At 40.2% G+C, this 17,466-nt stretch overlaps 1 protein-coding gene across 1 annotated transcript in view; it reads left to right on the forward strand.

The window, feature by feature from the left end:
* The window catches only part of cadm1a (cell adhesion molecule 1a), a gene marked incomplete at both ends in the record, with an annotated part of 408,015 nt that overhangs the window by 322,837 nt on the left and 67,712 nt on the right, over nt 1–17,466 (forward strand). Inside the window, 2 exons of the mRNA XM_083889853.1 lie at nt 3,054–3,150; nt 7,831–8,003. Of these exons, the coding sequence (XP_083745979.1) occupies nt 3,054–3,150; nt 7,831–8,003 (270 nt within the window). The remainder of the gene's footprint in view (nt 1–3,053; nt 3,151–7,830; nt 8,004–17,466) is intronic.

The raw sequence follows: 17,466 nt of genomic DNA on the forward strand, positions 1-17,466 counted from the left end.
AACTACAAAACCGGTGACTATTTTAACTGCGGAAAAACTTGTAGCTCGATACAAAGTGACTGACATCATTTTGAAGTTTAAGCAGTGTTTAAAAATTGCATGGCGAGGTAAAACATTTTTATTTATAGAGCACATTTCATACACAAAGGCAGGGACGCTTAATAAACGAACATGACAACAACAACAGAGAGACAGAACTGTAATGTGTCATTACAAATTAAAGACAATTACAGCTGAGAAGACACTGAAGAGAAACTTAAAGTTAAAGACGATTAACAACATTAAAAGACCTTAAAGGAGTGAGAATATGCATTTGCAGCGTTTTCTCCGTCACACATCTTTTTATTTTTTACTCATTCGCAACTGATTTAATTTAATTTAATTTTTTTTTTTTAAAGGGTTTAGGTTTAAAATATACAGATACAATTAATGCAAGGTATTTAAAAACACCAGAAGAGCAAATATAGCTGAATGTAAGTTCTTATTCTTGCATGATTGTACATATAAGTATCTGTATCTCATGGTAATTCCCCCATCCTGTATTACATCTACAACACAGTAAATATGGAATACTTCAATGACTTCAAATCACAACTCATGTCAGGAAAAATTCCAAATTGTTCCCCACCCAAATCATTCAGCCCCGTATTAAACACGAGATTTCTGTCCACAATCAAGGACTCGTCTCCTTTGATAACTCCAGCAACAGTCAACGACCTGTTAACAATATAAGTAACTCAGCCGCGAGAGTCAAAGCACGTCAATTACCTGTCAAAACAACATGCTCACGTTTCTGCTCCGGCTTCCTCTGCAGATCTGCGGCAGCATTGTCTTTCTTGTTGCGTTTCAACTTTATCAAGTAACAGTTCATGCTTAGAGGCTGTGGTCCCCCCGCACTTCACCATTATCTCTCATTCCCACCAAACCTTTTGCTTGTACTCTGGTGCCAGGTTGATTTTTAAAATCCCATCAATGATTTGCCTACGGTGAGCCCAACACACCCGAGGAGTGGTTTGAAGCACTGGACGAGCAGGTCGAGGTCAAGGCAGTCAGGAAAATGACTGTTCTATTTTTATCCTGAGTTTTTTTTTCATGACCCAGACCAAACACATATTTTTGGAGTACATTTGTTTTTTTAATTTTCCTTTCATAGACATGAACTGGAAGATGATCTCACCTTAACCTTCTCCTCAGGAATTGGTTCTTGTTTTCACTGCTTTGGTGTAATAGTGGACTTTTTTTGTGTTCTTGTGAAAGCACAGATAAAGGCTGTATATATATTCAATCTCTATGGAGCTCTGGTTTTCACATGACTCAGGAAAGATGCCAGTTTTCAAGCAGACGTAAAACCCTTAGAATCAGGGTTCCTTCGGATCCTTAAAAAGTCTTAAAGGCATTGAATTTAATTCATAAATCTATAAACAAGGACTTAATTAGTATTAAAATGTCTTAAATCCCTCTTTCAAAACACATAAGAAGTAGGCTTTTGTGATATTTTTGGTAAAATAATTGGGGGTTAAATAACCGTAACCCAATAATACAGTTTTCAGCCAGAACGCCATGATACCAGCACCAGGAATTAGGTATTATAACTTTTGCATTGGACCCAAAAGTCATGTTTTATGTTGAAATAAACATTTGGGCAAAGTTGTCTTGCACCAATGTGTTTTGGGCAGCTTTTGTTTTAAAATAATGGTCTTAAATTTCACTCCAAGTGGCATTTAAGTCTTAAAACTGCCAGGTGCTTTTCATGAGTCATTTCTCATAAACCTTCGATCATTTCACTTCAGAGCATTTAATATCAACAAGATATGAAAGTTATCTAGGGCTGGATTCTGTACCTGATGTGAAGCAGATACCATATTCTGTGGATTCCCATCAGTCTGTCCTCTTTTTTTGGGGGTCATTCGAGGCCACAAGGGATAAGATTTGGGGGTTGGAAGTTTCTAGCTCGCTGATCAAGGCCATGTCTCATGTATCTGCAAAAATATCTCGTTAATTGGTTCTGTGGTTGTATCTGATGTCTCTTGACTCCATTCACACGTCATAAGGCGAAAAGATGTGGAAATGTTGGCACAGATGTCCGCCCTCTTCTCTGGACGCCAACACAATATTGGCCATTGGCCCTAGAGTCCAGTTACTTGGCATGTTGTCAGGTACACATGTTGCATGGTCTATGGCTTCATACAAAAGTGGATTCCTGCCAAAATGGCATTGTTTTGGTTCTGAGTGTCGCATTATGCCAGCTGTCATAGCTGGAGACTAGATTCTGTTTGTGAATTATGGAAATTGTGTAGACAAGGGACTTGTCTTGTTTGTTGGTTCTGTGGTTGTCTCTTGACTCCATTGATAGACAGTCTATGGCGAAAAGAAGATGTTGGCACAGATATCCACCCTCTTCTCTGGAGGCCAATAAAATATTGGCCATTGCCCCGAGAAGCCAGTGACTGTAGTATTATGTTGATTATACAATTATTTTGAAATCTATTAGCTATCATCGAACAGCTTCAGAGATCGTTTACTCACTCATTTACTCGCAGTTACACCAAAACAAGTAGCTGAACGAACCGTGGATGGAGCTGCTGTTGATATGACCATATCAACCGAGTAATAACACGAGCAGAACAGTTCGCAGATTAGCATCAGCTAATGTTTCACAGTCATGCCTTCATCACTACTCAGGGGATCTGTACTGAAGCTGAACCTGACCTGCAAAGCCTCACTGTTTCCGTGTCAAACTAATTACTATGGACGAGCTTGATCTCTTTCATGCAGGGGTGGGATACGCACAGTCATGAAGGGATTAGAACACGCATGAAGAACATTTAAACATGTTTTGTCATCTGTGCGGTGCATGAAGCTCGGCCGGGGTTTTTCGTAGGCAAAAATGGGAAGCAAACTAAAATATTTACGAAGTTGTGCGTCTGGAATCCGTTAGGATTCATCCGTGCAAAACAAACATGGATGTGGAAGGTAAATAAAACAATAGGTGAGCCTATGTCAGTTATATTTTTTCTCGCATTTAAATCTTTCTCTCTTTCTCCCTCTCTCAGACAAACCGGAGGTCAAGATTGTGGTGGAATTTCCTCAGGGTCTGACCAGGGAAGGAGAGAACTTGGAACTGACGTGTGAGGCCAAAGGCAAACCCCAGTATGAAGTGCACGCACACACACACACACACACACACACACACACACACACAGTTTTACCAATTAAAAATGCCCACAGGGAGGGAAAGCAAACCTACCTGCTCACAGATGCACATTTATGTATTCATGCACATATCCTGACTGTATTCCTCGGTGTGTTCATCTGTCTCATTGGGTTGCTGTGTGAAAAGGTGTCCTTCACTCTTTTCCTTGCACTGCTGCCTGAGAAGAGGTGAACATTAAAGTTTGGCAGCAGTGAGTTGAACTGAATGTAAACAAGCACATCGATGCCTTTCCAGAACTTTGGACGGAAAAAGGAAGATTTATAAACTTAACTCTTATCAAAACCCCTTTACGATCCACGGGATGCAAGCTCTGTGGAAAACGTGTAAATAGAGTAAATAAGTGAAGTCTGAAAGAGGTGGGGATTACATTCAAAGCAAAGGCATTAGTCACTCACTCCAGGTGTCACATAAACTAAAATACCTGACGCAAAGATTTGAAATTACCGTAACTCACTTCATCATTCTGTCAAGTTAAAATATGAAACTCAATATTTTTGGGATACCGGCACATTTCCGAAAGAAAATTTACTATTATATGTGAGTAACACAAACAAATAATACTATGATTATTGCCAACGAATGTCATTTTGAATTGGTCAACTAATTATTTCCAACTTAGAACTTAATGAAAAACTGAAACTTCTTGGCAAACGTCATCACTGTCGTTATATAAAATAGGAAGAGGGATTTTGCAAAGGGATAAGAATAAAAAGGCACATATTAAAGTACCAGCCTGTTGAAATTCACAATAACACTGTAGACATTTCAGTTCAGGCCACTGCACCATCACTGGGTGACACTGTACCTTTTAAGTTGATAAAAAATATAACTCCTCATTCTGGTGAGAAGGTGACGCAAGTCCCAGATATAAAAGACACTGCAGAGAAAAAAAAGATATATATATCGAGATAGAACTCACTGTTCATCTTCAGAAGCAGTTACAGTTTAATTTCAGCAAAAAAATTCATGCTACTCCTCCATGAGCTGTGTCTCTGACATTGCTAATAATGTCGGCGCGGAATCATCGCCCGACAAGTGTGGGAAATGTTTTATTCTTTTTTTGTTTCTTTCTTTAAGGAGAAACAGATTATATAAAAGTGTTTGTCACAGCCAGCTGCTCAAGGAGTTTCTTTAGCCTCTCACATTGCATAAAAAATAGTATCACTGCCACTGTATTGTATGTTACTAAAGTGGAACAGAAAACTACTGTATCTCCTGTCCTTTCTCTGTGATTTAAACAGATACAGGTTTTAAAGTTGTGGCCAGGCCCCTTTTTGCTGGTGGTGTACCCCAAGGCTCTATCTTAGGCCCTTTGTTGTTATTTTATTCTTTAAAAAATATTGGATATTCCTGAACACAACACAGAGACGGCTTTATGTGTGAAACAATTCCCTGCTACACCTCTCCTGCTAACAGAGAGTGTGTGAAAATCAACGACAGGGGTTTGGTTTAAAGCACGACGACCAGCCAAACGGATCAGACACCAGAAGAAGCTAAATCCGTTCTATGAATTTGGGGAGTTAGGTGTGTGCAGGTGTCGCTTTTAATCAGAGTAATGAGTTCAGCTGGCGGATTAAACTGTTGCCAATGGATACAAAAGCACGGCGCTGAGAGGAAACTACACCTGCGATGAATGTTACAGAACGACCTGAGGCCAAACTGTGCTAAAGTACCATCACTGGATACATAATCACGTAATTGAATGGTTTCTATTTTTCTTTTCCCGGACTTTCAAAGAGGAAATTTAAAACTGATCTATAATTATGAAATACATTAGAATTACGGTGCGATATTAAGAGCAGGTGTTTAATTACCAGGTTTTTTTTTAAGCGGATGGAGTCCAGGAAATTGTATTAATAATAGAGGACTGGGCTCTAATATCTGGTAGGTACAGATTTAGCACAAAGACAGTTGAATTAGCATGAATAGAGTGTCCTTTTTGTGATGGGTGCTAAAATATCAAGGGAGATTTTGTCAGACGATGTTGATGGATTCAAGTTAAAAAGATTGTGTGTGGTTCAGCCTGCATCATTGTTGATCATTTATTTGAGTCCCGCGTGTGAAAAGGCACTTGCTTGTCACTCACCAGGCTGTTATTCATGTGTAAACACAGGTGTTGGTTTGTTTAGGTGACAGGTCTTTGTGAAATGAGATGTAATGGCGGGTGCAAATGAAGCCATTAAAACAAGCAGGGCTGGGTGAAGGTGTGGGAGCTCTCAGGCAGCAGAACTGTCAAACCGTCCAAACATCAATACACTTGCTGTTGTAGATATCAATCATATTAGTCTGTTGACAAAGCAGGTACGAGTTTGAGCAGAACAAAGAAATCATCAGACATACAGCTGGAGTCATGAATATCACATGAGAAACAGCACTGGTACCAACAGGTGTTAGCGAGGCCTAATCCGAGAAGTAAAAAGATGTTAATCTGAAAAAGCTTGATAGATAATCAGAAACAAGTATAAACTTTCCCTTCACTTAAAACTAAGTGCTTTTGTTGCTGTAGTCAAAGAGAATAAAAAAAGCAGGTTGTTATGTGACAGATGACGTGATAATAATGTTTTATTAGTTTGGTTATTCACAAATTGTTGCCTCTGAACATTTATCCTGTCAGCGATTTCATTTGTCACATTAGAGCCATATTTCTGAGCCAAAAATTGAAAGGTAGTCAACCCTCGATTTTTTTAGGAAAGAATAATGCTAAATGGTTTTTGTGGCAAGAATCATTTGTGCGATGCTTTAACGGTGGCTGATTGACTTGAAAAAAGAGAATTTGATTTGATTCTAGGTTATGACTGGTTTGTTCCTGCATAGCTGCTTTCAGACATACACTAAAGTGTGCAAGTGATTTGCTTCCTGCGTCCTAAAGCCAGATGCCACCCCATAGCAAAGACCCTGCTGGTCATGTAACAATGTCTGGACGTCTGGACATAAGTCTCTGGACAGATTTCAAGCCTGAAAACTCCTCGTGTGATCGGCTTGTGACCTGTTCAGGGAGTTTTCCGCCTTTCACAGAATGTCAGCAGGGGATTAGCTGCGGTCTCCCCTGCGACACTCAAAGGATAAATGACAGAGAATAAATGAATGAATGGTGGGTGGGCTCTCGGTTTTAAACTTGACCCAAACTTCAGCCAAATTGAAAATCTCATCTCAAACTGTCCTCACCGCCGGAAATGTCAGGTTTAGGGTTAGGGTTTGCTATCCCTTAGCGATCCTTAACCGTAAGTTTTCTAATTTCAAAGGTCTAAAACTCTGTATGATTCTCTAAAGGGTACAAACACATGCACATACACACACACACACACACACACATACACTGTACACCATGTACTTCTAAATTCTTCTTCTCCCTGCCAGGCCCCCCTACAGTTTTCATTCTTGGCATTGAGACAAGCGTACTACCCCATTTTTATAAAGATGAAAACACAATCAATACAGTGAGCCGGGAATTGGAAGTCATTTTCATTAGAGCTGCTGAGAGTTGTGCAGTCATTACCAGCAGATAGCACTGGGGGCCCTGGCTGCAGGCAGCCATTTGTATTCTAGACGCCTGCCCTTCTCCTCTCCTTGCAGCCCCATCTTGCCTCTTTCGTCCATCTCGGTCTATCTCTCTCTCTCTCCTCTGGATTCACTTTTACCTTCTCACTGCTTCCAGTCCACCTATAGAAGCTATTTTTGAGGCAATCTTGGGAAAAGACCTACATATATATGATATATGTCTATATATCTATATATATCATTTATTTATATTTCATTTAATGTGGATAATACTGTGAATGCCCATGTTACTCTCTCTTTCAAGCCTTGCACCACAGCCATTTAACACAGTTGTTTGTTTGTCTTTGCGATTGAACTCCAACTGCTATTTCTTCCTGGGTTTTCTTTAGTATTCTCATGTTTTGCTGTTTGCTTTGCTCCCTCCACAGCAAAATGTTTTCAAATGAAGGGAAGCAAGTTAAAACACCACAACAAAATGCAACGAGAGAGAGAGAGAAAGAGAGAAAGACACCATCATCAGCTCATGCTCAGGGGAAATAACAGGAGCTGGTGGTGGCCATTGGAAGTTGCAGCAGCGAAATAGGAGTGTTTTGTCTCTTTTTTTCTTTTTCTCTTTTTCTCTTCACCCTCTGTGACTCTGGTCGCTCTGAGCTCATTGTCATAAAAATGGAATCTGTCCCTCTATAAAACTCAGTCAGGGTACAAAACAAGAACAAAACACAAACACTCGGTGGGGGCCCACCTACACAGAAAATGCTCCCAAGCAACACAAGAATGGCAAGCCTGTAATTTCGAGACAAAGCGACCGCACAGTTATTGTTGCTTTTAACTCTAAACAAAGAGAAGGATGTCATGTCTTCTTTTTATATTCTCACTCTATGATTAGCCTTTTTTTTCCCAGAGTAAACAGCTGGACCCTCGAACAGATGTGCACCGCATTGAGGGAATAGGCCTGGAAAATCATAAAGATGGTGTTAAATCAGAGTGAAGAGGCTATGAAATATTTATGTGCTGTTTATTTTGGTGTGCGCTGAACATGGCGTCCATTAGATACCACTAAGTGCACTTTAGACCTTTTCGTTTTTGGATGGCTCAGTCTTCACTGTTCTCCTTTTCAGGCCACAGCGGTTGAACTGGATGAAGGTGGACGACGACGTTCCGTCCCACGCCGTCATCACCGGCGGCGACCTTTACATCGAGAACTTGAACAAGTCCTACAACGGAACCTACCGCTGCGTGGCGTCCAATTCAGTCGGAGAGTCTTACGCCGACTACGTCCTCTACGTCTATGGTATGAAGTTTCACCTCTTATAGCTTCTCTATCCTCTATCTGCTTGTGTTTCCTCTTCCAAACATAATTAGTTTCTGAGATTCCCCAGTGTTTGAATGTGTTGAAAGTTGAATCCATACATTAACAACTTATATAATACATTTTATAAGTGTAACATTTTAGGGAAGATTGTTCCAGGTGATTGAAACCAAGCATTTACCTATTTTGTGTGTCATTTGGCACACATTGCAATTGCCTGGTTTGACTGTCTTTGTAAAGTTCTCCACATGATTGTGTGGAGTTTTCTCAGGGGTTCGGTTAAGTTGAGATCCTAAGGCTACATCCATACTAGTCTATTTTCATTTGAAGTTACATCAATTCTGCTCCAAATACACCTGCTGTCAAACTAGCCTGGCATTTTTGGTGCATTTTTAGTCTGCGTGGGCAAGAAACAAGACACAAATTCACTTCCTGATAGTTTCTTTTATCGACTGCACTGCGACTATCAGTTGTGAACTAGATTCACTTTCACCTCGAAATGCCTGCACTTACTTTTCATAGCTGTTGTCTCTTCTGAGTCATCCTATCTGAAACCAAGCAAACAAACAGCAGAGGAGGGGATCAGCTTCCTGTTTGCCCTGTGAACCTGAATGATGTTGGACGTGGACGCAGATTACTAGTTCATGTTAAATGAAAACACTGTAGTGTGAATTTAACCTTGTCTAACTCTTGGTGTGACTGTGGGTGTGAATGGTTGTTTGTCTCCATATTCCGGCCGTGTAATAGGACGGCGGCCTGTGTCCATTGTGTGCCCTGCTTCTCGCCCAGTGTCAGCTCTGATTAGCTCCGGTTCAACCTTGTGAACCTCAAAAGATAAGTGTTATAGATAATGGATGGCTGGATTTTTATGCGGCATTAGCTTTTATTTCGTGCTGGGCGTCAATGTTAACGCACATTAATGCATGGTACGTTTCCATGGCGACTGACCGGAAAAAAGATGCGCGTGACGTCATGTTTACATGACTCGTGTAAAATGAGTCTCTAAAGTAACGCTAAACGTTAAAAACAGAGGCACACATATGCAGTACACAGGTACGCTGGTTATTTGCTGCTTTTTAAAAACAGACCGCTCCAGTTCGACTCTAGGCGCGCTAACTGTGCTAAAGGAGCTAACAGAGCTAACTGGTATACGGTGCCTGGACTCCGGTGTGCGTCTTTTCCGGTCAGACGTTATGTAAAGGCGCAATGCGTTAATGTGCGTTAACGTTGACGCCGTTATTGTGCCCAGCACTAATTGAAAAAAAATTAAAAATAAATACAATCATCATAGAATCTTACTAAACTAATCATGTAAAAGTAAACTCGCTCCAACCACAACATCGTGTGCACCGTGTTTGTTTCGTTGTGTGTCGGAGCAAAAACCCGGTTTGTGATAAAGTTACACTCGTGCATTTTGTATGACAAATATTGGCTCTTCCCACAAAGCTTAAGAGTTTTTCCCTAACCTGCTTCCACCAACCTCTTGCCAGACGTCTCCTTTTCTGTGGCTTCCACATTGACCGAGCGTCCTCTCTTCCCTTCTCTCTGTGGAACCCTCACACCCTCATAAACATTATCTCAATATGCTTTTGTACTGTTGATACCAGTTATATTTTCTCCCCCTGAGCAGAGCATTAGACTCTAATGTGCTCATTTTCCCCCGGCCAAAATGACTTTACTATCACTTTTGGGACACCCTGATCCCACAGAGAAATTAGCAGTGAGTGAACTGAGTACTTTCTATGTAGGGGGAGTGGAAGGGATTGCTGAATGCCTAACGGACACCAGCTGAATGGATGTTATTTACAGCAGACAGAGTTGATGTGCTAATGATGAGTGCAATAAAACAACTGCGGTACTGTGGCACTTCACGAAACGGCTTACTGCCACCTGGTATATTAGAGCTCTTAGTTTAAACTAACAGTGTAGTGCAGTCTGTGTCTACATCCCAGTTTTATCTGTGTAGGAGCCATTACAGAACCTGATACAAAAGAAATAATCCATAAAATACACTCTTTTTTTTTTTACAATATATTGCCCTCAGTCTAATCTAAAGTGATGTTAGAAAGCACTTTTTGTTTATGGATAATCTTTACTTACAGGGAAAAGTCTTATTTACAGTCGAGGCATTTTCTGATTAATATGTAGTAGCTATGCGAAGTCTGATCCGCCCGTGATCTTTTGTTAATTTTAAGCCATTGTGCACTGTGTATGGCCATCCATCAAGAATTCTCCACTGAGTTATTTTGCAGACGCACTGATCCTCCAAAGTGCTGCTGACAACTGCAATTGTGCCTCGCTGTTTTGTTCGTGCCGGGGGTTGAAGATAAGCTGCCCAAAATCCTGTCCAAACCTTCCCGTCACAATACATCCACATTGACAACGTCTCTCCACAGGCATTATACAGTAGTAGCACCAGGACAGTACACATTATATTTAAGGGAAACACAAAGTAAAATGATACTAGCAATACACAGACACCCGTGGCTCTTTAGGGGGCTGTGTCATCAAAACCTAATTCAACTTAAGATTCAATATACTTTTTTGGAGGAAGAATTAAGTTTTTAGCTTGTACAATTAAGATGGGGGTTAAATATGTTACGGTATTATTCATTTTGAGGGGAATATACAGTTACTAAATGAAGATAAACAGAAGATCAACATATTTTAAGGTGAAGACGTGTTTAAGGTTAGATTCAGGTTATAAGTTCACTGTGTATCAGGGTTTACTGGCATATATATGTACTTATATTAAGAATATATACTTACACTTTACAAAGGTGCATCATAGCTATATAACATCTTGCAGCGTCACGTTTCGAAGGAGCCCAAGCGTACAAACTACCCAGAGCGCACATTTAGAAGTGGAAGCATACTCCACCAAAAAAATACAGACTTACAACGTGGCATGAAAATGCCATTGTCATTCCCTGATGTGTTTACAGAAGGCAGAGATGAGCCTCCTCCTCTTTGCTGGTTTATGCGAGCAAAGCTTTTGACATTTGTTTGCACAGCAAGTTCTGGCTTCCAAAATTCAAAACACAAGTCCGTCAGGGCTGCTGTAGATACACGACGGCGGCTTCCGTAAAGCTATGAAAACAAAAACTTTATTTTTAAAGTGATGATATCACTTATACAAACATACTTTTGGGAAGAATATTCGTCCTAAATTGTGTATACTCTACATTTAAAGTCAATAATATGAATATTATAATACACACCGAAACAACTCTTTTACTTTCAATTGCTCAAAGTTGCAATATTCATACAGTAAACCTCACATGATGTACCCTGTGACTGTCGCAGGCGTTTTATGTACATCTCTGTTCCTAGGCCTCAACACCAAACCTCCATAATGTGGCTGCAAGTATCCCCTCTCTCATCTACCCACACAACCCCCACGGTGAGAAAAAACCACAAAGATAAACACAGTAATGCAACACGTGGACAACTGAAAGCCTCACACGAACGGGGGGAAAAAAGCCCAGCCACCATTAAAACCACACAGGGCCTCCATCCTTTCAGAGCTAGTCTTTTGATGACTTTGATGTGTCTGTGGCCCCCACATTGCTAATGTCCACAATAATTCAACAGAACATCACGCCGAACCTTCGCCTCGCTAATGCGAAGACAGGATGTTGTGACTGATGATTCTCACATTATGTTCCACACACACACCATAAATAGGTCTCATCCCTGTTTACCTATACAGATGCTTCAAATAGGAAAAAGACACGCTTCCAAAGAAGAAACCCCACACACAGTAGTAATATAAAAAATAAAAATGTTGTTCTCAGGACACTTTAGGCTGCTGTGAAAGCCTCTAAATCAAACTGGCAGTAAACAACCAAATTCGGAGGCTGAGCTCTGCAGCGGTTCACTCAAAGTGTTAAAGGCATTTATGAGGATTTATGGGCACGAACTGCATGTACTATCCATAGGTATGATTGCATATGTGTATAATCACTTTAAAATGCAACTCATTTGGATTTTGTAGTCTTAGAATAACCCTCTCATATGTACTTGAGACAAGGGTCTTACATAGGTGGCCATTTGCGCTGCCAGGTTTCCAAACACAAATTAGCATGCTTTTTGCATTTTGAAGTGGAAGCTAATGACGCAAATGAAGGAAATAGCTCCTATGACATAAACCCAATTCATAAACCAACAAAAAAGAAAGGATGAAATGGCAAAATTGTTTATGCTAATGCTATCGTAGTGGAGACTCTTGGGAAAGCGCAGTTGTTGCATTCTGCAATTTTAACATTAGATTTCATGTGAGATTTCTTTCCCTAGAAAAGTCCTACATAAAAAAACAACCTCATAAAAGTAATGAAATTAAATGAAACTGGACTAGTAACTGTCCACCTGTAAGTATGGGCAGCCCGTGGCTGGATGGAAGGGAAATGGGCTTGTAACCGGAGGGTTTGAGTCTCCACCAGGTCAAGGGCTGAGCAAAGTACCCAATCCTCATTGTTAATTGGACACTTAGCCATGGGGGACCACATCTGGCCGTAGATAAATGGGTGGGTTGTGTCAGGAAAGGGCACCCGGTGGCTCTTGGTGGAGGGAGTATGCGAATTTCTTGTACAATCTGATACAGAAATGTACCTCCCAAAATATTACTCACAATAAATCCCATCCAGTAAGGGTTTGCTACCAAGTTTGAAAAATGACATTTCCTCGCTTGGCTCCTTCGTGGTAGGTCAAACATGACCACACAATAAAAGGCAATGAAATGGCCCATTTGTCCTTGGTCTAGAGTCCAAAGTCACAAATATTAGGCTTATGGAGTTATCCACATCTCCAGATACATTGTGTCCAAAAGTCTAATAATATAAAGGGTGAAAGCCCTTTTCAAACTCTGTACAAAATTGTCAATCAAAAGTTATATATATATATAAAATAAAAGTCATAAAATGTATCACATTTCGATTGTGGTGTCTGAGAAAGTTTATTTCTTCACTTATACATTAAAACTCTGTAACTTAATGATGAAGTCTGCATGGCACTTCCACCCCCAGCTTCGCCTCCTGCTCGACAGCCAGAACAAATGCAGCCAGGGCCCGGCATCTTCTCTAATACATCTGATTCTCCAGTATTGTGACCCTAAGTGATGGAGAACACCACAGGCCTGGCTGACACTAACAATGTTAACAGAAGGAAGAGGGGAGAAAAAAAGAGAAAGAATGCAGTCTGTGGTGCTCTAACTCTCACTGCAGCTCTTACTTCACAGGGTAAGAAAACACAACCATCAGGGTTTTCCTCTCACGGTCGAGTGAGACCCAGTGCCGAGGGGTTTTAAGTTGTTTATAAGCTGACGCTTACCCAATAACCGAGTTCTCCTCCTCCCTGCTCCTTCAGCAGCACAGGCTTTTATTGCACACTAGCAAAGTGTTTAGTGACCCTGTTGCTCATAGTCGTCCAACTTCCTCCATGCTTTACACTTCTCCTCCATTAAAACTCACGGGAATTTTCTTTCCGAAATCACTGTTAGTTCTCTGAGTGGCATCCAGCTTGTCTTCCGTAGGTGCAAAGTGTCCTGAAACGTCTCATTTGCGAGTGCTTCTGCGGTTCCTGTAATTGCACTTGAGTGGAAGGGAAATTGCAGTGTTATGAGGAGGGAAAAGTAACTCATCACTTTCAAACCTACCGCTATTCATGAGGTGGTTTTTGAATCCTGTCAGTGGGATCTTGAATTTATGAATTTACCTGGATGCACTCTAAATCTCGCTGAAACGCTGAAAAGAATCCAGACCAAAATATATTTTCTACCTGTGATTCCTTGGGTTTCTAAATTGCAGATGTTCCAAAGTGACGTAATTTGAAGAAACATTCAAATCCTGAATCTTAGTCACAAACAATATTTAAAAAAAGACTTCATTATGAGGATATAATTGATGTTCACGATCAGGTTTAAACTAGTTTACTAATTGCTCCATCCATCTATTACCTTATACCATTAATCCACTCATCCAGGAAAGGTACGACTTGGACAAATCTGAAAAATATAACTTCCATCTTTTCAAAGCTTTCTTACGTCTTATGACCTGATTCTTTTATGTTGATGTAAACAATAATACTGCACTTGACCAACCTTAATTTGCCGCCTTGCTCCAAATGATTTTCTTACCATTTTAGTTATTGAACCAAACAAATAAATTGAAATTGAACCATGCCAGCTAATGCCCCATTTAAGCTAGCTAGCTAGCCACCACACACAACACTAAAACCTTTATTATTAGCAACTGCTTTGCTACTTATGTTTATTTTTGGGCGTAAACCCAGGACGTAAACAATATCTGCAATGTCAGATGGTGCATCTTGGCTATCATGCTAAAAGAGAGCTACTTGATGTATCTAAATGCAAAAAGAATGAGTTTTACAATTCTATCCCGTTTTAAATGGCACTTATTAGTTTGAATGAACAACTGCATGTTACACTTTTTATTGGCTCCAATCATGGCATCACACGTCTCACATTGTGTTGTGTGTGTGTGTGTGTGTGTGTGTGTGTGTGTGTGTGTGTGTGTGTGTGTGTGTGTGTGTGTGTGTGTGTGTGTGTGTGTGCACTTACATTTATCACTTAATGGGGTCCCATCGGTGGGAGCACACCCACCGTGGGGGGCCCTGAACCCATGTGGGGCCCAAAATGGTGGGCCCCACACCGATTTCCATCAAAATGGGCTCTGCAGCCTCCCCTGATGCTCCTCCTGCTTTTTTAGCAGTTGGCCCACAAGGTGACAAAAACTGGAAATGTGTGTGTAAAGTGTGTGTAAAATTTATGCTCACTATCGCCCCCTGATGTCGTGAGGTGTATAGCACCGGCACACACTCGGAAAGCATATGCACACACTTCAGGAAGTGGGTGGGCATGCCCCACCCACATCCACCCCATGCAGGTGGGGTTAAGAGGCCGAGGTTCAGGGGTTGTCATCATCGTTTATCATCGTTCATCATCGGGCAATCACTTCCGGTAGTGAGTTAAATGGCATGGATGGCTGAATGCGAGGGGAACATCAACAGCATGCGACAGGTAGGCATGAGTTTGTTCAATTTATATCGTTTATAACTTAGTGACGTCAATTTATCACAGCGTAGTACATGATACGCTGCTACTATTAGTTACTTGTGGTTAGCTGCCAACGTTATTGATATAATAGGCGTGCTAACATAAGCAGCTAGCGATGTTTTTTCAAACTTTAAATACCTGTTAGCTGCTACCGTTAGCTACCTGCGGTTAGCTGCTACCGTTAGCAACACGGGGTTAGCTTCTAACGGTAGCGATGTAATAGGCATGCTAACATCAGCAGCTAGCGATTTTTTTCAGTTCGGCGTAGATGCGCGATGATGAAGAAAATGAAAATATTCACTTAAATTAGATCAATAACATCATTATTCATCATCCATTTAAGCACGGAATCCATCGGTACCGGAAGCAGCGTCTCACGCAGCAACAAACAGCATGAAAGGCGCTTTATAAATCTAATGTATTATTATTATTATTATTATTATGACAAATAATTGATTTTGATTTGATATTGATTTACGGATCCACCCGCGAAATAAGAGCACAGCTCGTGTCCACGTGTTACATTACCTCCATTAGTTTTTAAGCTCCTATTGCATGTTTTAAAGGTGATATTTACTCTAAAATGCAATACTTTTTAGGCGATGGAAACAACCCTTCATTTATGCTTTATACTCCGACACAGTGGTATCTACATTGAAACGTACACCTCTGCTGTAATCTGACAAGTGTGAACTTAATTTTGATACCAAGATAATTCACATAGAGCATATCAGCAGCTAGCAATCTAGGCAACTCATGACAACATAAACATGACTCACTGAACAATGTTCTTATACTGTATGGATAGTAATGATTAAAATTATTTTCACAGAGCCATTATGTCCAAAAGGAGAAGAAGAATAAATCCTGTAGATGATGCAAAAACATATATTCTGTCTTGCACTGACAAGTCTGTATTTATGTCAATACTTGTCAACAGTTACAAAGGTAAGTTGATGGAAAGAATGCATTTTAAAAGCATAATAATGGTGGATAATCAGTGGATATGATGACAGGGCAGAGTTTATTTATGTTTCAGATTGTGTGGCTATTTTGCTTTAAAAGGAACCCCGGCTATAAGACTTGTAGTTCTTAAAAGATAAATGTTAGTATCAGTTATAATAAATTGATATAAAAAAAACCTTCTTGATGTCTTCGTTTTTATAAAAATTGTAAAAATAGTTTAACTCGTAGGTCGCCATTGTTGTTTACGTCGCAATGCACTCTGGGTAGTGACGTATAAAGGTTGTACTGGGGGCTTCGGGACCCTGTTGTGACTGTTCAGCATAAACATGTCATCTGTTCAGCCATTTCAATTTGAACCCGAGCGAAACATACAGGAGGAGGACAGCACTGACAATGTTTCACAAAACGAGCATCAAAATGAAGCGCAAGAAAGACGGGATGAGGCGAGAGTGGGACAAAACCTGTGGTGTACGTGCGGCAACTGCGTCTCCATATATGGATATACAGTACACCACAGGTTTTGTCCCACTCTCGCCGCATCCCGTCTTTCTTGCGCTTCATGTTGATGCTCGTTTTGTGAAACATTGTCAGTGCTGTCCTCCTCCTGTATGTTTCGCTCGGGTTCAAATTGAAAAGGCTGAACAGATGACATATTTATGCTGAACAGTCACAACAGGGTCCCGAAGCCCCCAGTACAACCTTTATACGTCACTACCCAGAGTGCATTGCGACGTAAACAACAATGGCGACCTACGAGTTAAACTATTTTTACAATTTTTATAAAAACAAAGACATCAAGAAGGTTTTTTTATATCAATTTATTATAACTGATACAAACATTTATCTTTTAAGAACTACAAGTCTTATAGCCGGGGTACCTTTTAAAAGACAGTGGATTTGTTATCCTAAATTGATTATTTATATTAGTTAAACATACATTAATGTGCAAATGAAACTGAATGATTAATTACTTTCAACCATATACATTCCAACTTTTTTTATTGCTTATATGCTTTTGTTTATGTACTCTTGTTGACCAAGTTATGAACTAAAACCATCCAGTCTAATTCTTACTTCACCAGTATTATGTTTATCATGCACCAAACAACATTATAAGTAATTAATAAGTATTTATAACTTGTACAAATACATTGCACTTCATAAAAATAATGATAATAATAAAAGAAGTGGTATCGTGATACTACCCAGAACCGTGATACTTTGTCTGGTATCGTACCATGGCTACTCGTTTTGGTATCGTGACAACTCTAGTCATTGTTCACATGTATGGAATTCAGTTCTAATTCATCTTGTTGAAATTGGGTTGTATGATGTACTGGTGTGTTGCCTGCACTAGATCATTCACAGCTCTTTCAGTTCAAGGGAACAGAACCAAGAGCATGGACA

Source organism: Microchirus variegatus, assembly GCF_963457635.1.
Source record: "Microchirus variegatus genome assembly, chromosome: 5".
Taxonomy (NCBI): Eukaryota; Metazoa; Chordata; class Actinopteri; order Pleuronectiformes; family Soleidae; genus Microchirus; species Microchirus variegatus.